The following is a 27,543-nucleotide window of genomic DNA, read 5'->3' on the forward strand; positions in this document are numbered from 1 at the left end:
AGAACTTCCTCAACCTGTCACCCTCCAGCAGTTAGACTACAACTCCCATCGTCTCCAGCGAGTACATCACTAGGGGATATTGGAAGTTGCAATTCATCACATCAAAAGTCGCCTCTTTGGAGAAGGCTGGGCTAGGTCACATAGGTCTTCCTTGTCCTGCCTGTTTCTCTCTGTTTTTCTCACCTTTCACTTCCACTCCGTAAGCTTCAGTTTTTGGCAGCATTCCATCGCTGACAGATTCCCCTGTGAGGACTTAGAATGTTCATAAACACACTCTCTTTTTTTCTCTCCCAAGTGAATTTCTCTCCCATTTCAAGCTGTTTTATTTCTGCTTCCGGGGACTCCGTCCTTTGCTCTAACAAAGACTCTTCTGCCACCTTGCAGGCTAGCGAACATTAGTGAGCGTAAGCTTTTGTGAACTGTACCCCACTTGGTTAGATGCGAGCGTTTATGCCAAGTAAAACTTGTTACTCTTAGATGGGCGGCTAGATTTTTCAGCAGGTTGGTTGGTTGGTCTGCTGGCCACCACAGACTGACACAGTAGTGGTGTGGATGTTTTGGAACAGAGAGGGACAACAGATGCCTGGGAGGAAGAGGCAATGTCAGCTAAAGAGAGAGCACCGCTTTCTGAATTCACGACAATGGCCATATACCCATTGGCAGGATCTTCCCTCTGCGTTGGGAAACATGATGGCTTACTTGTTTGCATTGATGTGCCAAGTCTTAAGAAGACAGATGCAAACAGAGAGGAGGAATGTATACAGTGGAGAGGTGAGGTAAGGGACAGCTCCTTGACACACGGAGTGTTGCAAAATCACATCTATGTGTGTGTCGAAAATGAGTAGCTTCTAGAATGATAAAGTTATGAGGGTCCTATAAGGCCATCGAGCCCGACCCCTGCTCAGGGCAGGAATCCAAAGTAAAGCAGATCTGATAGATGGTCGCCAAGTTTTCTCCTGAATGGCTCCAGTGTTGGAGCCCTCACCACCTCCTGAGGTCATGGGTTCCATTGTCGTACTGCTCTAACAGTTAAGAAGTTTTTCCTGATAGTCAACCGAAATCTGGCTTCCTGTAGCTTGAACCCATTATGACATCTCCTGCACTCTGGGATGATCGAGAACAGATCCTGCCCCTCCTCTGTAGGACAGCCTTTCAAGTATTTGAAAAGTGCTATTCTATCTCCTCTCAGTCTTCTTTCCTCAAAGCTAAACCAGCCCAGTTCTTTCAATCTTTCCTCACAGGGCTTGATTTCCAGTCCCCTGATCATCCTTGTTCCCCTCCTTTGAATTTGCTCCAGCTTGTTGGCATCCTTCGTCAAGTGCCATGTCCACAACTAGACACAGAACTCTAGATGAGATCTAACCAGTGCCAAACAGAGGAGGGCTAGTACCTCATAGGATTTGGAGGCTAGACCTCTCTTAATGCAGCCTAAAATTGTAATGACAAGGTTATGCTCAAAATCCTCCAAGGTAGGCTTCAGCAGTATGTGGACCGAGAACTCCCAGAAGTACAAGCTGGATTTCGAAGGGGCAGAGGAACTAGAGACCAAATTGCTACCATGCGCTGGATTATGGAGAAAGCCAGAGAGTTCCAGAAAAACATCTACTTCTGCTTCATTGACTATGCAAAAGCCGTTGACTCTGTGGACCACAGCAAACTATGGCAAGTCCTTAAAGAAATGGGAGTGCCTGACCACCGTATCTATCTCCTGAGAAACCTATACATGGGACAGTCGTTAAGTTGTGTCTGACTCTTCATGACCCCATGGACCAGAGCACGCCAGGCCCTCCTGTCTTCCACTCCCTCCCAGAGTTGGGTCAAATTCATGTTGGTTGCTTTGATGACCCTGTCCAACCATCTCGTCCTCCGTCGTCCCCTTCTCCTCTTGCCTTCACACTTTCCCAACATCAGGGTCTTTTCCAGGGAGTTTTCCCTTCTCATGAGATGGCCAAAGTATTGGAGCCTCAGCTTCAGGATCTGTCCTTCCAGTGAGCACTCAAGGTTGATTTCCTTCAGGACAGATAGATTTGTTCTCTTTGCAGTCCAGGGGACTCTCAAGAGTCTCCTCTTGCACCACAGTTCAAAGGCATCAATTCTTCAGTGGTCAGCTTTCTTTATGGTCCAGCTCTCACTTCCATATATCACTACTTGAAAAACCGTAGCTTTGACGATGCGGACCTTTGTCGGCAAAGTGATGTCTCTGCTTTTAAAGATGTTGTCTAGGTTTGTCGTTGCTGTATTGTGTAACACCCACAAATGATAGACAGCATAGTTAATGGTGAGGGATTCTCAGGGTGTTGTTTGAGAATAGTTGAGGACCCAAGTTTAAAGCCCAGTGGTTTATTCCGTTGGAGTTTTTGCAACCTCGCGTGCTGCCTTGGGAACTCCAGAAGGCAGTGGAAGACAGGAGGGCCTGGCGTGCTCTGGTCCATGGGGTCACGAAGAGTCAGACACGACTAAACGACTAAACAACAACAACAACTTGTTGGAAACAGTGAGTCTGTTGTTGGAAGCAGTCATGTTTGTCAGTTTGCAGTTTGATCTGTTCAGTTACAAGAAATGAAACCTTTAATGTTTTCTCCTACCAATGTGTCAGAGTGAGTAATTGAGACAATAAGTGCCAGTGAATGAGAGAAGAGGTGGTGTACACTGGAAAACGTGAAGCTATTCTGCTCTGTGAATTCCTACATTTCTGCTGCACAGATAGAGGGATTTTAACTAAAAATCCAAAACTCTGCAACAGATTCCAGGGTGGTGACTCCCCTGTAGCAGAGACAGGTTCACGAAACAGAACGCATCAGGAAAAAAAATAGAGTTTGGAAAGGTTAATCTTCTGGATGGCAAAAAATTGTTAAGTCTCCTCCAGTATATTTTCCATACTCCGATTAAGGGGTAAGGGGGAAACTTCAATGGCAGGAGAAAACTATATGAGCGAGAGAAGAAAATGAACAAAACCACAGTCTTTGCATTCATGGTGGAATGGTGCTCCAGAACTTTTGAATCAGACCCTCTCTACGGACCCTTACCATTAGCCATGCTGGCCAAAGTTGTTGGAAGTTGAAGTCCACCCAGTCCTGGAGGGCCAGACATGTTTTGTCTGAGGCTGCAAAGGTATCAGAGCCCATGATATATCATCTGGGAGGAAAGGGGGGAGTTTAGGATAAGCAAAAAGACCTGGAATAGCACAGAACAACACACACATTATTTTGTTTTAAGCTTCACAACATCTGGATGGGCAGAGAAGGACCCAAAATGGACCGGGCAGTACCCAGTAATTTTACAGCCACTTTTGCCCATACCGATAGTGTCCCAAATCTGCCTGAAAGGGATGTCGTTGTAATACATCATGTCTGATCGAGATGCTACTTCAGATATCTTATTGAATCATTTACTGGGTCATTTTATGAGCGCATTTTATGAACTGAAGCCTTTGGGGATGGCCTTAGCTTTAGAAATTTAAAGCAAACAGAGACAAATTAAGTCCCTCTGCCTTACTCCCCAGCCAAACAATCAGGGTTCCCAGTGCACGAGCGAAAGGAGCCGGGGAAAAATCACTTTCCATTGTTTGCTTTCAATATGCCTCTAATTTGGATCTGTTTTGAGCTATGCGGCCCTTCCTTGTTTCAGTTGATGTAATCCCGAATCCATACCTATCTTCATAGTGCTCCTGTATTGATGCAGAAATTAGTTTGTAAATAAACAATAGCTGAAAGGAACAGGGTGCTTATCATCAGTGCCTGCCCCGAAATGAGTAGCTTTGCATATAAACTGAGTTGGCTAATTGATGATGCCACATTGAGGTGTCCCATAAAAATAAATATTGCTCAGTGCTAATGAACTTGTTGTTCAAATTCTCTGGCTCCATCATGTCTGCTCTCGGATTGTGCCACGGTTAGCCTGATGCAGACATTAGATCTGTTCCCCAATGAATATGTGGGAGGGAGGGAGGGAGGGCATCATGATCTGCTGGCCCCACCCGCCTTGATCTCAGTGACCTATGCGTCTATGCCCTGTCTATGCCCTCTGTTTTTCAGAGGTTTGGAGGTTGCACGCCCTGTATTTATTGGGGAGTCCTTGCATGTAGGTGCAGGTAAGACATTCAATACACAGAGGTTTGGGGCTGGAACTAGGAGTCGAGATCTGGGGCTCCTCTCTGCATAGAGATCAGTGCTTGGAAAAGTTACTTTTGGAAGTGTGGCCATTGTGGCTAGAGTTTTTGGAGAATGATCGTTTGAAAAAAGTAATTATTTCAACCTCTGACACAGATCTGTCAGTCCAGCAATAGGAGAACAACACTCATCCTGCAGCCAAAGGCTTTGTTCCATGCCGAGATCTAACTCTGCAACCATCAATTAAAGATGATCAGATATTTGGAAACGGCAATATTTTCAGTGCAATCAATGTGACCTGGAAAGAACAACACTTAAAAGTCTGACCAGGTTTTCGACTGGATTCACTTTTCATTTGGTGTCAAGAATTGCTTTGTATTATTACATTTCTGCTAAACTTGGGTTCTTTTAAGTCAATAGGTATCACCAAAAGTTTAACATTAAACTGACACTGGATTCAGTAAAAGGTAAATAGGTTTGTTGGTTTTCTAGGCCACCTTTCTCCCGATAAAGGGACCCAAGGCATCTCACAATATTAAAAAGAATCCAGTTAAAACACGATAGGCTTTTAAAAAAACAATTAAACAATGTGCTAGTTAAAATACAATTAAATAATTAAAAGCAAGTGAACATTAAAAACTTATATCAATGCATTAGAGTCCAGTGATGTCTTGTGACCAGAGCAGGGGGGACCCTGTAAATTTTGGAGTGACCTTCCCCCTTTCCTTTCCCTGCTGGATGCTATAGAAGAACACAGAAGTTAATTCTTTTCCTCAATAAAGCTGACATAATTACCTTACATTACATCTGTAGCGTCACTCCTTTTTTTTTAACAATTGCAATTATATTTACTTCAACAGTTACATATCTTGTTTGGGCTCAGTAACTGGTTCTAGTACTGGATCCTGCTGTTGTGCTCCACTGGGTGTGGGTGTGCCAAAGCTGCAAAAAGTGGCTTCTTTTATTGGGTCAATCCATCTCACGTGGGGTCTTCCTCTTTTCCTTCTGTCTTGTTCTAGCCTTATTGTCTTTTCCAGTAAGGCTTGTCTTCTCTTGATGTGCGCATAGTATGATAGGTGCAGCTGAATACTCAGTCCTCTAAGGAATCCTAACGAGAGTTTGGCCTTGATGTAACCTTGCACCCACTTATTTGTCTGCAACGCTCTCCTCCGTCACTACATTTTTCTTCATTGGCCAGCTTTCACATCCATACACATAGCTTTTTTGTTGTTGTTGTATTCTGAAAGACTTTCACGGCCGGGATCTAATGGTTGTTGTGGGTTTTTTGGGGGGCTCTTTGGCCGTGTTCTGAAGGTTGTTCTTCCTAACATTTCGCAGTCTCTGTGGCCGGCATCTTCAGAGGACAGGAGTCAGAACTCTGTCTATGCTCTGGTGCAGTTTTGTGGAATAGTTGAGTACTTATAGCTGTGGGATCATTTTTTGTCCTTTTCAGGAGATGGGGTAATTATGGTGATGAGCACAGTTTTTGTCTTCTTAAGGTTCAACGCTAATCCTCTTTCTTGCACTTTCTCCTTTCTGTCCTGCTCTAGGAGTGGGCAAAACCCAGCCCTTCAGGTCTTGTGGGATGACAGCTCCCATCATCCTTAGCCAGCATAGCCAGTGGGGAGAATTGGGCTACAATTTCGCCACCCCTACAGTACGACATAAAGATGCAAAGCATCAGGAACCCGAGGGAGTAAAATCTTGAACCAAGTGGACTTGATGGTCTTATAAGCCCCTTCCAACTTCACTATCCTATGACCTGTGACCGGTCCAACCCAGAGTAATTTAAATAATTCAGAGCTTGAAAAACTTACTTTTTGGACTAGAACTTCCATAACCATCTAGCCAGTTAATGATGAGATGTAATTTTCAATATTTTTACATGATGGATAAGTGATATACTGTTCTGACAGATGCATGGGTCCCTTTGTAATCCCATCTATGACTTTTCCTCCCCCTTTAATGCAGGTTTGTCCATTTTGCAGGCCATCCGAATCCTCCAGGATAAGCTTTCTGCCCTCCAAGTGACGCTGCTCCCTTCCCACCGGCAGGCCGTGTGTGATTACTTCCACAACACTTTTGTCAAGCATTATTTGTTGTACCAGTTCGTGTTGACGCGCGAGAGAGACCGCCGGCAGACCTTTGCTAGTCTGGAGGTCCACGCTCCCCCTACCCCTCTCCCACTGGTGGAGGGCATGGATGTGTCTGTCTGGCAGTACCAGAAGCAGCTGGAGGCCATTTCTGCAGCTGAAGAAGAAAAACGGGCCAGTTTGCGGCAGTTCCGAGAAACCCTGCAGGTAGAGAGAGAAAATCTACTGCGAGCAGTGTACAGAAACGTCAGAAGGCAAGCAGAAGGCCTGAGCAAAGAGGTAAATGAGAAGAGTAGAAGGGGGGAAAAATATATTTCATGGCAGTCCCTGGGAAAATGGGGGTTTTCCTTAGTTGTATGTAGCTGTCTTAGTCTGTGCAAGCCAACGGGGATGTAGCTGCAAAAAAGGCTAATGCAATTTTTGGCTTTCATTAACAGAAGTATAGTCACGAAATCCTGCAAGGTGATAGTTCCACCCTATTCAGCATTGTTTAGGCCTCCCCTCGAGTCTTGTGTCCAGTTCTGGACATCACACTTCAAGAAGGATGCTGACAAATTGGAACAAGTTCAGAGGAGGGCGACCAGGAGGATCCGGGGGCTGGAAACCAAGGCTGACGAGGAAAGGCTGAAAGAAGTTGGCTTTTTAGCCTCGAGAAAAGACTGCTGAGGGGAGACGTGATAGTACTTTTCAAATCCTTGAAAGACTGTCCTACAGAGGAAGGGCAGGACCTGCTCTCGATCATCCCCGAGTGCAGGACACATAATAATGAGCTCAGGTTATGGGAAGCCAGATTTAGGCTGAATTTGAAGCAAAAAGTCCTAAACTGTTAGAGCAGTACGACAATGGAACCCATGACCTCAAGGGGAGATGGCGAGTGTACCAGCGCTAGAGGCCTCCAAGAGAAAATGGGAGCACCCTCGGTCAGATCTCCTTTGACCTGGATTCCTGCCTAGAGCAGGGGTTTGGATTCGAGGGCCTCAGAGGCCCCTTCCACCTCCAATGATTTTCAGCGTTTCAATGAGAAATGTAAAACGAAACAAAAAAAGAAAGTCGTGTCCCTTCGAAGATTACCTGTCCTGTTTTAATGTAAGCTTTCATGGAACATGGTCCACTTCTTCAGACGTATGAGGTAGCATGCAGAGACTCCGTGGCAAAACCTGCCCCTAAGCTAAAGGAACAGGGACGTTTGGCCGCAGTTCACAGCTAGTACAGCGGCACCTCGCTAGACAGTTAACCCACATGACAGTTTTTTCGCTAGACATTGGCTTTTTGAGATCGCTATAGCGATTCGCAAAACAGTGATTCCTATGGGGGAATTTCGCTGGACAATGTTTGGTCCCTGCTTCGCAAACTGATTTTCGCTAGACAACGATTTTGACAGCTCCCTCCACGCTAGCAAACAGGTGTTTTCGGGACATAAGCTTTGCAAGACAGCAATTTAAACAGCTAATCGGCGGTTCGCAAAGCAGCTTCCCTATGGCCAATCTTTGCTAGACAACGATTCTTGCCCATTGGAATGCATTAAACAGGTCTCAATGCATTCCAATGGGGAAATGCTTTTCGCTAGACAATGATTTCCCTAAACAGCGATTTCAGTGGAATGGATTATCATCATCTAGCGAGGCACCACTGTAAAAGGCTCCTGTTTGGTATTCAGTTCTCTCGGATCCCAAAATGACTCAGCTCGGCTTGGAAAAGGGACCTTTAAAAAACAAACAAGTGGTATATGGTAAAGATGTAATAGGGTTTAAGTTGGCCAGTCCTCTCCAGCTACTGCCCAGAACCCTGGAAGATGGACTCTTCAGGGTGGGCTCTTTTGTGTGGTACAGTGAGAGGGTTGCCTCAGGTATCAGACGTCAGTTGTCATGAAAGAGCAGTGTGTTTTGTCCCTTATTTACTTTATTACGATTGCATTTTCATTCCCTAGAAGAGGAAGAAGAACTTAGGAGATTTTTTTGGCCTCAAATGCCAGAATAAGGTGACTGGTGTAAAATGCTGTGAACTTTGAAGAGGTGTGTGTGTCTGTGTGTGTGTGTGTGTGTCTGTGTGTGTGTGTATGTGTGTGTGTCTTTGTGTCTCTCTGTGTGTGCATGTCTGTGTGTCTGTGTCTATGTCTTTGTGTCTCTCTGTGTGTGTGCATGTCTGTGTGTGTGTGTGTGGGGGTGTCAAATTCCTTTTGCTTCACCATCTCTTTACAAAGGAAAATAGATACAAGTATTCCCAGAGCCCACCCCTTTGTCATTCACTGCCACTTAAATCCTCAGTAACTCACCCTGAGATCTGTAGGAGAAAAAATACAGTGGTGCCCCGCATGACAATGATAATCCGTCCCATAGAAATCATTGTTTAGCGAAATCATCGTCATGCAAAAACCATTTCCCCATTGGAATGCAGTGAAACCCGTTTAATGCATTCCCATGGGGAAAATCCCTCGTCGTTTTGCGAAGACCGCCCATAGGGCAGCCATTTTGCGAAGCGTTGATCAGCTGTAAAAATGGCTGTCCTGCGAAGCATGAGTCTGGAAAACACAGGGCAGCCATTTTATGGAGCGGCCGATCAGCTGTAGAAATTGTTGTCTTGTGAACAAACGGTTCGCGAAGCATGGACCAAATCGTCATCAAGCGAAAATCACCCATTATAATGACTGTTTTGCGAATCGCTATAAAGTCATCGGATTCGTCGTTTAGCGGGTCATCATCTAGTGAGGTACCACTGTACCAATATTTCTTCATATACAGTTGTTTGAAACTACAGGCTTGTGTACACTGCTTTTTTTTTTTGACTGCACATACTTGGCAACCAACCAAACAGATGAACAGCAAACAAACAATTGCCACCAACGGACTAAAGAGAGGTGGGGGGGGGAAGCCCTCAGCAGCAAGGCTGTCTTTGAAATCAACGGCTGGAAAGAATGATTGGTCAGTGCTGAATTAAATAGATAATGACCCCCACCCAGAAAATGCTCTCCCAGTCACCCAGACTACGGACTGCATGTGAGATTGCAAATAAAACTCCTATACTTGGCGGCCAGTGTAAAGCTGAGCAAATCTTGGGAATAGACCAGCAAACTGAGGGAAGGAGTGGGATGGTAGGCAGTGCTCAACGAAGGGACCTGACAAGTTGGCCGTCTGGAATTGGGTTTCCTGGATCTCAGGGCATTTGCTAGTTTCCGGGAATTGCTATGCTTCTCCCTAGTCTCCAAGGAGAGAGAGAAATTTCAGGGTGAGTAATGCTGGATGAGGAAAATGCTTGACTTTTTTCTTAAAAGCCAAGGCACCCACCTCCACTCATGCCTAGCTGCTTGTTGTTGCTGTTTAGTCGTGTCCGACTCTTCGTGACCCCATGGACCAGAGCACGCCAGGCCCTCCTGTCTTCCACTGCCTCCCGGAGTTGGGTCAAATTCATGCTGGTCGCTTTGATGACCCTGTCCAACCATCTCGTCCTCTGTCATCCCCTTCTCCTCCTGCCTTCACCCTTTCCCAACATCAGGGTCTTTTCCAGGGAGTCTTCTCTTCTCATGAGATGGCCAAAGTACGTATTGGAGCCTCAGCTTCAGGATCTGCCCTTCCAGTGAAGCCCATTATTCAAGAATGAAGGCACTGAGTCCATTTTGGCTGACAGGTCATTCCAGCAAACAAGCTGTGGGAGAAGATTTTCAAACTTTTCCAGAATGAGGGCAAACCCATATAAAAGCCAGGAAGCCATCCATGCTGGTGTCACGGGAAGAGGGGGCATGGCCCTCTGTGAAGCCAGACCAAAAACATAATTGGCTCCAGATGTTTGCTTCAGGGCCTGACATCTGCCACCCATGTCTTAAGCGATGCTGGTGCTAAGCGGTCCTCATGCTACTTCCAGGCCAGTGGCTCCCACCCTTGGCCAATCCAAGTGTTCCTGGACTGCAGTTCCCAGAAAACCCCAGCCAGCACAGCTGGTGGTGAAGGCTTCTGGGAGTTGCAGTCCAAGAACACTTGGGTTACTTAAGCTTGGGAACCACTGCTTTCTAGATCAGTGGTTTCCAACTTCAGGTCCCCAGATGTTCTTGGACTAAAACTCCCAGAAGCCTGCACCCCTAGCTGTGCTGGCCAGGATTTCTGGGAGTTGTAGTCCGAGAACAACACCCGCCGATCAATCCCAAATTGCATAAATGTATTCCACTTTTGAACTCGCGCCGTTTGGATCTGATCTCCCAGTTCATCCTGCGGGTTCACAGCATCTCCAAATTATGTTTCTGGCTGCGTTGTCCAAAACTAATTTTTTCCCCCCTTCCCTCTCGATCTAGCCTTGATTTGCATAATTAGGCAGGGATGAGTTTATCATAGTTGAGACAGAGAAGTCTGCCTGCCCAGGCTTGCTCGGCGGCTGATTTTCCTCTCCCTGCGAGCGTTTTTTGTTTTGGGAAATGGAGGCGTTTCTGTCGTCAGCCCATCTACGGAGTGGAATTATTGGCCTCTCTATTATATGTGTGTGTGTGTGTGTGTGTGTGTGTGTGTGTGTGTGTGTGTGTGTGTGTGTGTGTGTGTGTGTGTGTGTGTGTGTGTGTGTGTGTGTGTGTGTGTGTGTGTGTGTGTGTGTGTGTGTGTGTGTGTGTGTGTGTGTGTAAAACTCATGAAGTTCAAATGAAAGCAAAGTACCTCACCTTTTGAACTCAAGCAGCGAGAACTGCAATATATAAATCCCGGAGGATTTTCTGGATTGTTTGGTGTGCCACCTTAGGTGCAGAAGGGAAATTCCTCCCCATTCCTTCATGGTCCTGGATTGGGTCCCACCGTCCCCAGAGGCCCTCCAGGTCCGATGGATCACCTCCAAACCTCAACAGCTTCGGGGAGGCTGGCTGGGGGCCAGGCATCATCCAGCGGCCTCCCGGTTGGCTTCTGCTGACATGTTTTGTCCTCTCTTGCACATAGACGGAGAGAGCCAGAAGCTGCCATCCTGACCTTTGAGGAAACATCAGCGCCCCTGCAGGATCTCCTTCGCCCTTCCCCAGCTTTTATGATCAAGCCCAAGTCAGGGCTTGGAGTTTGGCTGGAAGTTTTCTTCCCAAGCCCCACCCTGGCTTCTCAGAAGAAGCCGGAGAGGAGCGTACGGGAATCCAAGCTTTAGTGCCTTAAATCCCACGGGTGGGGACAGGGTGCCGTTTGTTTGGCTCAGGCGGCAAAATACCTTGGGCGGCCTCTTTGAAGTCTTGACCTGAAGGCAACCCCAGCCACTGGCAGCGATCATGTTTGTGACTGTGCTTAGAGTAGGGCACGTTACTGGTTACAAAGAGTTGCAATTGATATTTATTACATATATATTGATGCTTCCATCCAGCAATAAATTTGAGATCCCATCTGGAACTTCACAAGCTCAATGGCTCCTTCTCAAACTGGGAGGAGGTAAGAAGCAGGGCACCCCCAGGACTCAGCCCTGGGCCCAGTGCTCTTCCACATTGGTATTAATGACTTGGATGAGGGAGCGCAGGGAATACCGATCAGATTTGCAGATGACACAACATTGGGTGGAGTAGCTGGAAGACAGAAGCAAAATTCAAAAGGATCTGGATAGGTCGGAGCAGAGGGCCGAAAACAACAGAATGAAATTCAACAGGGATAAGTGCAAAATCCTGCACCTCGGAAAATTGCACAGTTACAAGATGGAGGATGCCTGGCTCGGCAAAACTACGAGCGAGAAGGATCTTGGAATTGTCATAGATCACAAGCTAAATATGAGCCAACAGTGTGATGTGGCTACAAAAAAGGCTAATACTATTTTAGGCTGCATTAATAGAAGTATGGTTTCCAAATCCAGCGAGGTCCTTGTCTCCCTCTATTCAGCAATGCCTCACCTTGTGTCCAGTTCTGGACACTGCACTTCAAGAAGGATGCTAACAAATTGGAATAAGTTTAGAGGTCTTATAAGTCCCTTCCAACTCCATGACAGTATGATTCTAGATAAGATAAACTTATTCCATTTGTAATGAAGCTGTAAGGGTCAGCAAACTTTTATCTTTAAGGCAGGAGGGAGGGCCTCCCTCATGGTGGAAGAGAAGTGCCACCTTTGGTACACTCACTGGCTTCCACCACCACCTTGCAATATTTATGTGTGTTGAGGCCAAAGGAAGACAGGCAGGAAGACAGTGAGTTTTGTATTCAAATCAGTGGAGGTAAGTAACTTTACTCCAGAGTAGACTCACTGGTCTCCACGGGAGCTTCAGAAACCCCCCAATGCACTGTGTGTTTGTCTTCCAGACTCTCATTTCCCTGGTCAAAGAAGCCATTAAGACCCAGATCCAGAACCTCCAGGATATTATCCAGCGCGAGATCCAGACCACCTTTGAAATCCTGCAGCTGAAGCTCCAGAGGAAGGCTTTGATGCTCAACCCGCCCGTCCCTTACCCACCACCGCCCAGTCCTGTCGACCAAGGGGGGAAAGGGAGCAAAAATGCGAAGAAGCTGAAGCAGAAATCTTCCGAAAATAAGCAGCAGGGGGGAGAGAAAGAGAAGGAAGAGAAGAAGAAGAAGAAAAAGAAGGAGAAATGAAGTTTGCCTCATGATTCATTGGGGCATCCCTTCTAAGAAATAGAGAGTTTAGAAAAGGTGGTTGCTGGTTTTGGGGTCGTTCCTTCACCCCCCCATTGATACTTCACTTGCCAGAATCCTTTGGTCCATGTGCCCAGTTGTATTAAAAAAAAATTAAATAAAATTAAATAAAAACCTTTCCCAGGCTCTGGAAGCTGACAAGAGTTTCCACCCTCCTCACTGTGCCTAGTCATGATTTGACCTTCTTTATTGTTGCGCTTCCATCTGTGAGATGAAAACCTCGGATGTGGCAGAAGCTCCACCACGCAAGACAACATCCCATTCTGCTTGGTGACAGAGATTGGCAGACGACAAAACCCACACCAAGTTGTGTGCACCTAGATATCTGCTATGGTCTGGGCATCAAAGTATTGCTGAGCAGTGAAATCCAGAGACCTCGTCCCCATTTTTCCAGGGAGATTTAGTGGTGATGTGTTTCCTGTCTTAACTCAGACAAACTTTACCTGGTGGGTTCTGTCTATATTTTGTTGATGGCCCCATCGTACCTCTTCCAAATAAAAGTAACACTTTGTTTTCCTTTAAACTCATGGTGCGTAAGTCTGTGTCCTGTGATGCATCACCCACACTTCTGCTGAAGGTTGGATAGCCCCCAAATCCATGACCAGTATCCTACTGCCATCCCAACTAGAGTAGACCTCCTTTGGTCCAATGGGGATTATGTAGGTATTGAGTTAGTATTGATTACATGGATGCGGCTGATACTAGTCTGCCAACAGACCTAAATCCATTTATAACTGTCAGAGCAGTACGACAATGGAATCAAAGACCTGGGGAGGTGGCGAGTGCTCCAACACTGGAGGCATTCAAGGGGAAATTGGACAACCCTCTGTTAGATCTGCTTTGAGTTGGCTTCCTGCCTTGAGCAGGGGGTTGGACTCAATGGCCTTAGAGGCCCCTTCCAACTCAAGGATTCAAGGATTCGTGAAGGCTTTCATGGCCGGGATCTAATGGTTGTTGTGGGTTTTTTGGGCTCTTTGGCCGTGTTTTCTGAAGGTTGTTCTTCCTAACGTTTCACCAGTCTCTGTGGCCGGCATCTTCAGAGGACAGCACTCTGTGCTCTGGTGTAGTTGGCTTTGGGAGTGGAGTATTTATGGCTGTGAGATAGGCTTTTGTCTTTTTCTGTAGATGGGTGATTAGTGTGTCTTGTTGTGGGTGTATTGTTGTGATAAGGAGGAGAGATTATCTGTCACTTTGGTTGATGGGTGTCATTAGCTGGTCTTGTGTGTGTAGTGATCCCCTGTCCTTGTGGCTGGGTAGAGGTCGTTGACCTTTTGCACGCTGTATTTTTGAGAGCTGGGAGCCAAGTTTTGTTGAGTTTCAAACTTTCCTCTTTTTTGTTGAAGTTCTGCTGGTGCTTGTGGATTTCAATGGCTTCCCTGTGCAGTCTGACGTAATGATTGCTGGTGTTGTCCAGTATTTCAGTATTTTGAAATAGAATTTCATGTCCAGTATTTTGAAATAGAATTTCATGTCCCCCTTATCACAACAAGACACCCACAACAAGACAGAGACTGGTGAAACGTTAGGAAGAACAACCTTCAGAACACGGCCAAAGAGCCCGAAAAACCCACAACATTCAAGGATTCATTTATCTCTGTGTTTGATGCATAAGATCTGCTGCTAGGTCAGACCAGAGTTACTCCGATCCAACATGATATTCACACAATCTCCAATGAGTTGCTTGGGGAGACTGCCAGAGGTGGTGAAGAAAACTACAGCCCCTTTCTCGCAGTTTCCACCAACCGCTAGGCATAACTGTACTGCCTCTGTTCGTGGAGGCAATGGACAACGATCCTGACTAGTAGCCACTGATGGCCAGAAACTCCATGAATGCATCTAATCCCCCTTTAAAGCTCTCCGTGCTTGTAACCATTGTGGCACCCCAGGGTAACGAATCCCACAGTGTAACTATGTGCTGTTGGAAGGAATATAGTGCTTTCTGTTGGTTGACCTGAATCTCCCATCATCTAAATCTTAGATTGGATGCATTGTTAAAAAGTCACGCTTTTCTCCTTTTCCGTTGCCCAGTTGCGAGTCAACACCCAGACAGAGGGCTGGCAACGTGGATTTCAAAGCCCAGGTCTCAGAATGTGCACTTCACATTCAAAAGCATGTTGCAGAGATTATTTACATCCATATGGAATATAAGCATGTTGGCAGCTCTTCCGGCCAATGCAGAATAGGAAATATTTGAAATCCTTTGGAAAAAAATATTAGAAATCTACTTTCATACTACAGCCTTGCCTTGCCTTGCCTTGCCTTGCCTTGCCTTGCCTCCTTCCTTCCTTCCTTCCTTCCTTCCTTCCTTCCTTCCTTCCTTCCTTCCTTCCTTCCTTCCTTCCTTCCTTCCTTCCTTCCTTCCTTCCTTCCTTCCTTCCTTCCTTCCTCTTGGTGCTTCTGTCCTAACCAAAAGGTAACTTGCAGGTTTCTACATAAGTGCAAAACTGTATCATAACTGTATCACAAACATGAACTTAAAATGGGATGTGCTATTGCACTAAATTCCACCCACAGGAACAAACAGGGAGTGAACATAAACCATGCCTTCGGGGGGGGGGGAATTAATTCAGGGGAAATGCCACTGTACTAACCAGAACAAGAACATTGTGAGAACTGCAGGCAAAATATCAGTTTTATCAGTAGAGTATAAGATATATTAAGGAGAACAGAATACTTCATGTAGCACAGCCCATACATGCATGGCTCAAGGTCACTAGACATGAGTTAATATTTTTTTCACATGTTCCCCGTGTTGTCATTGTCAGCCTCCAAAGATAGAGCTTAAAAATTATGGTCTGTAAGTAGAAGAGAATGGAACTGAAGTATCATGTGGACAAGGAGATGTGGGCAATACTTTTAGAGAAGCAAAAGGCAGATATTTTAAGCAAAAGTCAGTGCCTGTCAAGATGACATTTGCCCTCTTCTCCCACCCAGCCCTTCCTCTTTAGGGAGACTCTGCATTTGTCTTTTCATCAAGAAATCAAACAGGAAAGTAGGTCAAACTTAGAGGCCCAGCTTTTTCCCCTCCATCTTCCGATGATAGCTTTTTCGGTTTCTCCGTTGTGTTCCTTCTTGCCTTGCATTCTTCTTCCCTGTTTTTTTTCCCTTTTTTAAAGGGGAGGATCAGAGGCGGTTTTTAAGCTCGTGCCCCATCATCCCAGCCGAATCGGACGGCTTCCTTCCTGAGGGAAAGACCATAGCAGAGGAACTGAGGTCTCTCTCGCTTGCCCGAGGGAGTGTGGGGTGGGACGGAGTGTGGTGGAACACATGCAAAGCAACACAGACTCCTAGAAGTTGTAGTAGTCAACTCAAGGAAAGGGTGTGTAGGTAAAGAGGGGGGGGACCGCGAGAGGGGACTCCACCTAAGATGAAAGGATGGCCATGTCCTATGGGGACACGTTCAGACAAAATGGCTTCCTCACGTCAACCCTATCTTCGTGGAGTTAATTAGACGGGTCTCCTCTGTGGTTTGGCCAGTATTGTTGATGTGACATCAAGGGAAAGAACGGTTCCTCAGGAAGTGTGCACATCTATTTGGTGCACCTCCTTATAAATTTCCAAAGCGAAGGACAGTGAACTCAGAGACACGTGGCATTAATGAGATTAGCTATGCCTTGACAGAGAGGCCACCACCATCATCATCTTAGAACTCCAGCCCCTGTCAAGGAGGCACAGGGCGGGAATCGAACTACCAACCTCTGGCTCCACAGCCAGAGACCTCAGCCACTGGCAAATTATCTGTGCCCCCTTTCGTATTCCTGTTGTCAATGGCCTACCACACTTTTCTTGCAAAGAGATCAAGGGGATGCATCCTGGACATGGCTCTCCTCATTCCTACTTCATCTCAACAACAGCCCCAAGGAGTAGGTCTGCGTGAGACCGGTCACTGGTTAAGGTCATGCAGGGAGGGCTCTTCCAGACATCTTCCTTCCTCTAACAGAAATATAGTCTCTAAATCCCGTGAGGTACTAGTTTTCCTCTATTCAGCACTGGTTAGGCTTCGTCTGGAGTACTGTCGAATAATGGGCCGTACAAAACCAATCATTCTTGGTGTATTTCATCGTCTTCCCCAGAACATGCTGCAGAGTTTTGGATTTTTGGTTGAATTCCTTTAGCTGTGCAGTGGAACGACTGGGATTCACACAGCAGAATAGCTTCAAATTCTCCAGAGTTGTCCACCCCTTTTTCTCATCAACTGGCACTTACAGTCTCCATAACTCACTCTGGGACATTGGTAAGAGAAAGAATAGAAGGTTTCATCACTTACAGTTGAACAGATAGGACTGCAACCTGACAGACACGACTGCTGTCAGCAACAGACTTCAACACGGTCGCTGCTTCCCACAGACTAAAGAGAAGAAAAGAGCAGTGGGAAGACAGCTGGGGGCGCTCTTTGAGGTGAGAGATGGGAGGGAATGGTTGCTTAGTCCTGGATAGATGGACAGTCTCCCTGGAAAAGACCCTGATGTTGGGAAAGTGTGAAGGCAAGAGGAGAAGGGAACGACAGAGGACGAGATGGTTGGACAGGGTCATCGAAGCGACCGACATGAATTTGAGACAACTCCGGGAGGCAGTGGAAGGCAGGAGGGCCTGGCGTGCTCTGGTCCATGGGGTCACTTTCCCAGAAAGTCTTCCGCCAGAAGCAGGGCCTTCTCAGTTGTCACACCATCCCTCTGGAATGGATTTCTGGTTGAGCGATTCCGGACTTTTTCCCTCCCAGCCTGTAAGTAATTGCTGAAGACAATGTTCTTTACTGACGCTTCCCAGACCATCTTCCCGTAAAGGCTTCTGAATTGTGCTGCCCGACTATATATCGTTGGATGCTGGTTGATTTGTTAGTTTTATGTTGATTTGACTTACTTTATTAGTTTTTCTTTGTTGTTGTCATATCGTATTATTTGTGTTGACTGGATTATTAATCACCCAGAGTAAGTGCCTCATGCTAATTGGGCTATATCAAAGTTCAGTAAGTAAGTAAGTAAGTAAGTAAGTAAGTAAGTAAGTAAGTAAGTAAGTAAGTAAGTAAGTGAGTGAGTGAATGAATGAATGAATGAATGAATGAATGAATAAATAAATAAATAAATAAATAAATAAATAAATAAATAAATAAATATTTACAAATATTGATTGGCTTGTTAATCACCCAGAGTAAGCGCCTCACACTAATTAGGCCATATCAAAGTTCAGTAATTACATAAATAAGTTAGTAAGTAAATAAATAAGTAAATAAGTGAATGAATGAATGAATGAATGAATGAATGAATGAAAAATGAATTATTAAATAAATAAATAAATATTTACATTGATTGGATTGTTAATCACCCAGCATAAGTGCCTCACATTAAATGGGCCATAGCAAAGTTCAAGAAGGAAGGAAGGAAGGAAGGAAGGAAGGAAGGAAGGAAGGAAGGAAGGAGCTGATGATGGATAGAAGGAAGGAAGGAAGGAAGGAAGGAAGGAAGGAAGGAAGGAAGGAAGGAAATGAATGAATGAACGAACAAACAAACGAATGAATGAATGAATGAATGAATGAATGAATGAATGAATGAATGGGGCTTCAACTTTTTCAAGCTGAAATTATTCGAATGCTCTTTTTCCTGTGTGGTTAATTGTGATGTGTTCTTGTCAAGACGGGGCAGGGGACCATGTTTGGAGGTGATGTTTTGATTATATTGGCAGCTATGGAGTGATGTTCAGGCCTAGGAGGCCATGCAAAAGCATGACTATAATGTGAGGGATCAGAATCCTGAATCCTGTCAAACATAATACATTTCAGATCGCGTGGGAAGGTCATTTTGTTGCAAAGCAAAACCTTTGTGTTGTTAATTACTTAATTGGAAGGTCTGAAAGTGGACTTAAGCCAGGGGTTTTGTCATATCAGTACAGTGTAAAAACACATGTGACCAAAGATGAGTTAATCTCTGCATATGTTACTTGCAAGTAAGGGAAACGAGTAACAGATGGCATGGGGAAGGTTGTGATCCTTGTTATAGAATCATTCTGATGCTTGAATTATAACGTATTTTGCAAAATTACTGTTCAAATTGTTGATATTCTGTACTCTGGGACTGTGAAGTACCTTTCTATTTTATTTTTCTATGGAAAAGGTTTTGAGAAAAGTAGTAGTTTGAAGCTTTAAATGAGAAAGTGGCTTCACATCAAGCCATAAATGAATGAGCAGAGGCAGGACCAGAAGAAGGAAAGATCAGTAGAGGCAGGACTAGAGGAAAGCTGGACAGTGAAGAAAGCTGAAAAGAAGAAAACTGATTTGTTTGAAATGTGGTGCTAGAGGAGAGCTTTATGAGTTCCCTGGATGGCCAGAAAGACAAAAAAGTGTGTCAAGCCTGAAACTTCTCTGGAGGCAAAAAGTTTGAAACTGAGGCTGTCCTACTTTGGGCGCATCCTGAGAAGGCTGGATTCTCTGGAAAAGACCATAATACTGGGCAAGGTGGAAGACACCAGGAAAAGAGGAAGACCAAATGTGTGATGGGCGGACTCTGTAAATGAAGCCACAGTCTTGAGTTTACAAAAGTTGAGGACAGGACAATTTGGAGATTACTCATTCATAGGGTTACCACAAATCAGAGACGACTTGATAGCACATAAGAACAATGAGAGGGTCAAATTCAGATGTGTGTTTTTTTTTGCTGTTGGTGAATTGGCTTTTCAGAAAGTGAGTTAAAGGGACCGGTGGAGTTTTGTATGGAATTGTGTGCACCTAGCTGCACAACCTCACCTGTGGAACGGCTTCCTGGAGAAGACTTCTACCTTGAATTTTAAAGACTACAGTGCATATTATTCTAGGTTTGGAGGAGTCTGGGAACCACCACCACCGGAGACTTGATTTTTTCCTGCACAAGAACAAGCGCACCAAGCTAACGTTATGAAAGCTAAGATTCAAGGAATCAGTGCTGACAGCAAATGCCAAACTCTGCCAAGAAGAAGATGAAACCGTGTCAAACTTCATCTGCGAATGTCCAAAGACTGCACAAACAGATCACAAAGTTAGACACGGCAAAGTTAGTGAACTGGTCATTATGCAAAAAAAAATAATAACTTGCCAGCCTTCGAAAACCCGTGGGAAAATCAGGTAGAGAAGGTGTCGTAAAACGACAAAGTCAAGATCTTGTGGGATTTCCGGATCCAAACGGATAGACACCTTGAACATAACACACGAGACTAATAGAACGAAGAAATGTCTGGATCCTTGACATTGCAATTCCAGGGGATGCCAGAGCTGAAAATAAAAATTTGGAAAAACTAACCAAGCACAGAGACCTGGCCATCGAAACATCTCGCCTCTGGAAGAAACACCCTTCCGTGGTCCCCGTCGTCACTGGGCTTTGGGAACAATATGAAGAAATTTCACACAGTGTTATGAGCAGTTGTAGATCTCGGAAATCACACCATCAGAACTACAAAACTGGGTAGTATTAGGAACAGCATATATACTGCGTTGATATTTTAGAGATACTTAGATTTTTGGATAAAACATTCTGTTCTGTTCTGTAATACCAGTCAATGTTTTTATAATTTTGATTGACTGTGCCTGGTGTTTTTGTACAACAACAACAACAACAACAACAACAACAAACAAACAAACAAACAAACAAACAAACAAACAAATAAATAAAACCACAACCACCACCTTTGAACTGTAGATCTGGAAACGACCCTATGAATCTTGGAGTCCACCCTATGAATCATGGAGAAACCTGGACATCATGGAGTCGAGAGGTTGGGAGTTCGAATTCCCCCCAATGGGCCTCCTTGACAGGGGTCAAGGAGGCCGAGTGGGGGGATTTGAATTCGCAACTTCTGACAAAATTATTGGGTCTCCTCTCCTGTGCTGAACTCTGACACCCCAATAACACTCGCGATAAAAGGACCACAACCGTCTTGCCAACCTAGTGAATAACCCAAGCCCCGTGGAAACTTTGGAAGTTCTTCCTTGGCATGTGGCCCGTTGCAATTTCGGGACCTTGCTATTTTTTTTTTTTTTTGCACATGAGCCTCGAGGCCGCCAGGTAGGAGCCTGCCGAGAGGCAGCTGAAGAGAAAGAAAAAGCAGGCGGGCGGGAGAGGAGGCGGAAGAAGGAGAAAGCAGGGTGTGTGTGTTATTTTTCTCAAAGTATAAACAAGCTGTGATTTCTTTCCCCCTCCTCCAGCCCTTTGCTTCAACATAAAGGTAGCACCAGGACTCATAACATCCGTCTCAAGAGGCCTGGCTGCTCTTATCAGGCAGGAAACAGCGCCGGACACATCCTCTCCTTCGTCTCCGCAGCCGAAGCCACCTCCAGTGGCAGGATTTGGCAGGAAAACACACCGAGAGTCCGGTGTCCCATTCCTTCTCCTTTTTTGCACACACACCCGGCAGGAACCTCCCTCTGCCACCGCCTCGTCTTTCTCGCCTGTCACAGATCCAAACCAGGAGAAAGTGTTTTCGCCTTGCTCTCCTGCTGATCAGACGCTTGGACCCTGGCTGGCTTTTTGGAGCAAACAGACAGACAGACACACAGAGAGGGACCAGATCGAAGGGTGGCTTTTCCCCTCCTTCTTGTTTCGAATCGTAGAATCATAGAATAATGGAGGTGGAAGGGGCCTATAAAGAGTCCAACCCCTTGCTCATGTCCAAATCAAAGAAGATCCGACAGAGGGTTGTCCAAGTTTCTGTTGAATGCCTCCAGCGTCGAAACACTCACCACCTCCCAAGGGAATGGTTTCCATTGTCGTACTACTCTAACAGTTAAGAAGTTTTCCCTGATATTCAGCCTAAATCTGGCTCCCTGTAGCTTGAACCCATTATGATGTGTCCTGCCCTCTGAGATGATTAAGAACAGGTCCTGCATCTCATCTGTGTGACAGCCTTTCAAGTCTTTGAAAAGCGATCTCCTATCTCCACTCAGTCTTCTTTTCTGAAGGCTAAACATGCCCGGATCTTTCAGTCTTTCCTCCTCAGACTTGGTTTCCAGTCTAATCATCCTTGTTCCCTTCCTCTGAACTTGTTCCAATTTCTCGGCCCTCTTTTTAAAGTGCGGTGTCCAGAACTGGACACAGTATTCTGGATTAGGGCTAAGGTAAAAGTAAAGGTTCCCCTTGACATTGAGTCCAGTTGTATCCAACTCTAGGGCACAGTGCTCATCCCCGTTTCCAAGCCATAGATCCAGCGTTTGTCCAAAGTCCATTTCTGTGGTCACGTGGCCAGTGCAAGTAGACACGGAACACTGTTACCTTCCCTCCGAGGTGGTACCTCTTTATCTACTTGCATCTTTACATGCTTTCGAACAGCTAGGTTGACAGGAGCTGGGACAAGCGACGGGAGCTCCCTCCGTCACATGGATTTGATCTTACAACGGCTGGGCTTCTGACCTTGCAGCACAGAAGCTCTTGCAGTTTAGCCCACAGCGCCACCACGCCCCTGTGGATTAGGGCTAACCAAGTGCTGAATAGAGGGGAACGAGCACCTCTCGGGATGTGGAAACTAAACCTCTGTTAATGCAGCCTAAAATAGCATTGGCCTTTTTTGCAGCCACATCACACGGTCGGCTCATATTCAGCTTTTGATCTACAACCATTCCAAGATCCTTCTCACTCACAGTATAACTGAGTGAAGTATCTCCCATCTTGTAACTCTGCATTTGCTTTTTTCCCCTAGGTGTAGAATTTATCCCTATTGAATTTCATTCCGTTTCCAGCTCAGTGCTTGAGCTGTGTCATGCATGACCTTTTGGAATTTTGTTTCTGTTCTACAACGTATGAGCTATTCCACCTAGTTTTGTGTCCTCTGCAGAGCTGAAGCTAGAGGTGGCTTCTGGTCTCGTGGACATGTCCCACTGATAATGTGGTGGTAAAACCCTGGAGTAGGGCAACAGATGACACAATGGGGGGGCTCACAGTTATTTCAACAACACCCCTTTATCAAAGAATAAGAACTGTTGCTGATGGTGAAGGTGATGAGAAATAGCAGCAACCACACTGAAAAGCAGCAGCCTGGAGTAATATTGGCTAAAGCAGAACTTTTCTATTTAATATGCTAAACTTTTTCTTGCAGAACGCTTTTTACCTAGAAGAGGAGAATTAAAAAATGGCCTCCACGGAAACGTTGAATCAACCCTGTCCCCTCAGGTTGCAGATAATTATCATTTCAGGTGAGTAGACCCTACCATCATCTTCACTTGTGAAGTCTCCTGGACCTTTTGCAAATGAGACAACCTTCTCACTTTTGCAAATGAGACAACCTTCTCTTAGCTTGAAAACATTTCATTTCTCTCTAACGACAATCTCCAGCGTTCCTGCACTCTTCTAGCCCAGTTCTAATTCAATTAAGCTTTCTAACCTTTAGATGGGCAGAGTGGTTTAACTGGGAAGTTTTGGGTACACGTGCTCATTGTGACATTCCCCTGTGGCTGGCTGGCTGGCTGGCCGGCCGGCCTACCTGCCCTATAGGGAAGCCCTCCGGATGCAGATGTACAAAGGAAGAGACCGTCTTTTGTAAAGTCAATGACTCTTCAAGACCAGACCCCCCACAAATTGTTTGCATTTCAACAGCAACACGCTGTAACAATTTGTACCGTTCCTTGCGGACAAACTGATTTTTCTTCCAACAGCTACGAGGGTTGAAGCTAATCTTTGAGGGAAGAGGAAAACTGGAGGAGGTGGCAAATCATGTCACAATACCAACTAGTCAGACAGTCCAGAGGTTTTGACACTTTGAACATTGGTACCAACATTGCATGGATTAGGAGAGATTTGGTATTCTGTGCGGTTCGGCCCATGACTCCCATCAGCCCGCAACAGGTGGCCAGTAATAAGGAATTATGGGATTTGTAGTCCTAAACATCTCGCACACCGAGAGCCCTTTGCACATGGGTAGTTTTGCAGGAACTAAAGACGTCAAAGAGAAAGGTCTTGGAACGGGCAGCCAAAATGGGCAGCTCTTGTGGTCCTCTCTCGTGATGATTAATTTCCAGGTCACAAATAATTGGGCACGAGAACTCCGCCGCTAAACGAGCCGCGCAAAACCTTCGCTCCTCTGCAGGCTAGGCCAGTTGCCGACATACGGAACTCAGGTCACCTTGCAAGGAAAACCCATCTGAAGCTTGCCGGGATGTTAGACAACATCTACAACATTTCCTTTCTTGGCTGACAGACTCTGACTGGGGACGGGGGGGGGTGGCAATGAAGGGGAGAAAACACAAAGCCAATCTACCACCTGTTTTCTTCATTTTCAAGGAAATCCTCTCCAAAGGACATGTTTGCTCACCAATGGGCTGTGTTCCAGACCATGTCGGGAGGAGGGGGGGAGAAAGATGATGTCATGGTGGCTTGGGATGACTCGCGCTAGCCGTTTGCACAACATGCTGAAGGCGAGTTGGCCCTGGTGGGGGAGTCGTTGAGTAAGATTCCCCCAACAGCACCGCTGTTGGCTTGACTGTGGCTTGTGTGGAGAAGAACTTAAAAGGGCTGAGTCTCCTGTGGCCGGTTGCACACACCTGCCCCTTGGCCACCTGGCGTGGCACTTGGCACCTATTGCCAGAGGGCAGCTGTCCTGCTTTGCTTTGCAACAGAATCACACCACCACTGAAAAATGGGAGAAAGAAACAGAAGTGCCTGCCTCCGATTGGACAACAGAGGGTTAAATAGATGCATGGAATTCCAGAATATAAATACACATTGAATTCTTTCTTTCTTTCTTTCTTTCTTTCTTTCTTTCTTTCCTTCCTTCCTTCCTTCCTTCCTTCCTTCCTTCCTTCCTTCCTTCCTTCCGTCCATCCGTCTGTCCATCCATCCATCCATCCATCCATCTGTCTGTGAAATTGAAATAGAGATATTTTGTATATCTTCGTTCAACCATCATTCCAAACAGGGACTGCAGCCAAGAAATGAGAAGACCGAGATTCGGAAGGCCAGCCATGGAGGAATTGAAAAATATCTTCAAGGTTAAGGGTATGTCACAAAGACCAAGATCATCCACACACTTGTCTTTTTGATCACCGCAGGTGGGTGTGAAAGCCGGGCAGTAAATACAGCTGTCAGGGGGGGGAAATGTTTGAAAGACGGTGCTGGAGGAGAGCTTTGCCGATTCCCTGGACTGCCAGAAAGGCAAACAAGTGGGACTTGGAGCAAATCAAGGATGAACTATCTCTGGAGGCAAGATTTTTTGAAACTGAGGCTGTCCTTCTTTGGGCCCACCACGAGGAGACAGGATTCTCTGGGGAGGACAAAAATTCTAGGAAGGGTGGAAGGCAGCAGGAAAAGAGGAAGACCCAATACGCGATGGACTGGCTCCCTAAAGGAAGCCACAGGCTTGAGTTAGCAAGAGCCGAGCAAGACAGCTGAGGACAGGGGATCTCTCATTCATAGGGCCGCCATAACAACATACTGTATAATGTGAGCGTATGTCTTCATTTATATCTGTTTAATCAAATGATAGAGTTGGAAGGAGCCCTAAAAGACTTCAACCTCAGAACGCAGAAACACATGTTCCATGCTCCACTGCAGCTCACAGCGGCCACATAATCCAGAACCTGTTGGAGGCGGTGGACCAAGAAAGTAATATTTTTCTGAGCGTGGGTGTTTAAAAAAGGACACATAAATGGTGTCTCGGGAGACGCCAAGCCAGAGAACCTTTGCGAGTAAAGAGATCATCACAACAAGGGTTTTGGGGACATGGAAAACTGCGAGAAGGCTATGGGGGAGGCGGTCTCTGTTTGTGGCTCCCAGCTGTTGCTTGGAGGAACGTTTCTATAATTGCCAGGTGTCAAGATGCCATCGTTGTGATAAGAAACTCTGCATCTTCTGTCTGAAGACCTAAGCAAGTGTCTGTCATGTTACCCCGAACCGATTCTGCATCCTTGGGTATGTTTGGAAAGACGAAACTGGTGGTTGCGCCACCTCCATCCTTTCCGGGGAATATCCTCATCCATCAATGCGTCAATCAGCCAATCAATCAATCAATCCATCCAATCAATCCACCATCAATAACATACACAGTCAGCAGACAGAAGACAGAAGAATGCAGCTGAACTGTCTTTGGAGTGGAACCCATCAGGTGAGTCTCAAACAAGGCTTTTAATAAAGCAATTAAAGTGCAATCAGACTTTTCATTAAGTAATCATCTGTTTAGACCTTACTGTTCAAAGCATTCCAGATGCCACTGGTAACAACACGCCGAAGTTGGCTGGCTTTCGCTTCTCATCAGAGGGCAAATCACTCTCGCAGACATGACACGGGCTTCTGTTTAATTAATTCCTTGATAATGAAAATTATGCATGTTTATGTAACCCGGGCCTGTCCGTGAGGAAACAAAACGACTGAAACATTCTTTCAAAGAACGATGCGAAGCCACGTGCTTTGGGAAAGAGCTTTTTAAAGCTTCTGAAACCAGCTTTGAAACCAGTTTTAAACAGTTAAAGTCAAGTGAAATAATATGGTTTTCGCTGCTCCCTGAAATCTCTAGTGTTGGCCAAGACTGGCTTCAGGTGAGAGAGCCTTTAACTGGGCCTCCCTCATAAAAGCTGGACATCTCACTTCTGCACGAGGGGCCACGTCCAAAGAGCTCATGATATGCTCCCTGTGGCCACAATACAGTGGTGCCTTGCACTGCAACGTTAATTCGTTCCGCAACAATCGCTGTTGAATGAAAACGTCGCAATGCGAAATAAAAAAGCCCATAGAAACTCATTAAAACCTGATTAATGCGTTCCTATGGGCTTAAAACTCACAGTTCAGCGAAGATCCTCCATAGCACGGCCATTTTCGCTGCCTGGTAAGCGACGATTCCGTCCCAGAAAACAGCGGGCAGCCATTTTGTTTTCCCGGCGGCCGTTTTGAAACCGCCGATCAGCTGTTTTAAAATCGTCGCTTTGTGATGCTCGGTTCCCGAAGCAGGGAACCGATCATCGCAAAGGGAAATTCCCCCATAGGGAAGATCGTTTTGCAATCGCAAAAAATGCATCGCAAAGTGATTTCGTCCCAAAACGGAGCATTCGCTAAGCAAGGCACCACTGTACCTTTGTTCTTGTTGTTATGCGCCACGAAGTCCACTCTGCCTTAGGGCTAAGAATGAGTGCTCTCCAAAATATCCTATCCACAACAGACCTGCTAACTCTTGTAAACTTGAGTCTATTTAGGGAGTCAGTCCATCGCACATTGGGTCTTCCTCTTTTCCTGCTCCCTTCCCCCTTTCCCACCATGACGGTCTTTTCCAGAGAATTCTGCCTTCTCACGAGGTGCCCAAAGGAGGACAGCCTCAGTTTCCGCATTTTTGCCTCCGGGGATCATTCAGGCTTGATTGGCTCCAGAACCCACTTTTTCTTCTTTCCATATCCATAAAACTCTCCTCCAGCACTACATTTCAAATAAATTGTTCGGTTTTTTCCCCCCTGTCATCTTTCTTTCCTGTCCAGCTTTATTTATTTATTAGATTTATAGACCGCCCATCTAGAACGGGTCTACTATGGGCAGTTGACATCTAACAGAAAAAATAAACTGAGGTAAAAATCCAAATGAATCGCAAAGTCCAAGATGGGAAAAGGGGGAAAAAAAGGAAAAGAAGAAAGAGAGAGAAAAAAAGGAAAGGGGGAGATGGGCTAGGTGATATCTGTAGGGAAGGCCTGCCTGTATAGCCATGTCTTCAAGCTAGTCTTGAAGGCTCTCAGCGAGGGGGCCAGGCGGATCTCTGCAGGTAGGTTGTTCCAGAGGCGAGGGGCCACTGTTGAGAAGACCCAGTTTCTTGTTGTTTTTTCCCCTTCCAACCTCTCTT

The 27,543-nt window shown here is 45.8% G+C and overlaps 1 protein-coding gene across 1 annotated transcript in view; it reads left to right on the forward strand.

The window, feature by feature from the left end:
• The window catches only part of C1H8orf74 (chromosome 1 C8orf74 homolog), a 32,488-nt gene extending 19,590 nt beyond the window's left edge, over positions 1–12,898 (forward strand). The window contains exons 3-4 of the mRNA XM_078381794.1: positions 6,081–6,481; positions 12,430–12,898. Of these exons, the coding sequence (XP_078237920.1) occupies positions 6,081–6,481; positions 12,430–12,720 (692 nt within the window). The 3' untranslated portion in view covers positions 12,721–12,898. The remainder of the gene's footprint in view (positions 1–6,080; positions 6,482–12,429) is intronic.
• Positions 12,899–27,543: the final 14,645 nt, after the last annotated feature.

Source organism: Pogona vitticeps, chromosome 1 (assembly GCF_051106095.1).
Source record: "Pogona vitticeps strain Pit_001003342236 chromosome 1, PviZW2.1, whole genome shotgun sequence".
NCBI lineage: Eukaryota > Metazoa > Chordata > Lepidosauria > Squamata > Agamidae > Pogona > Pogona vitticeps.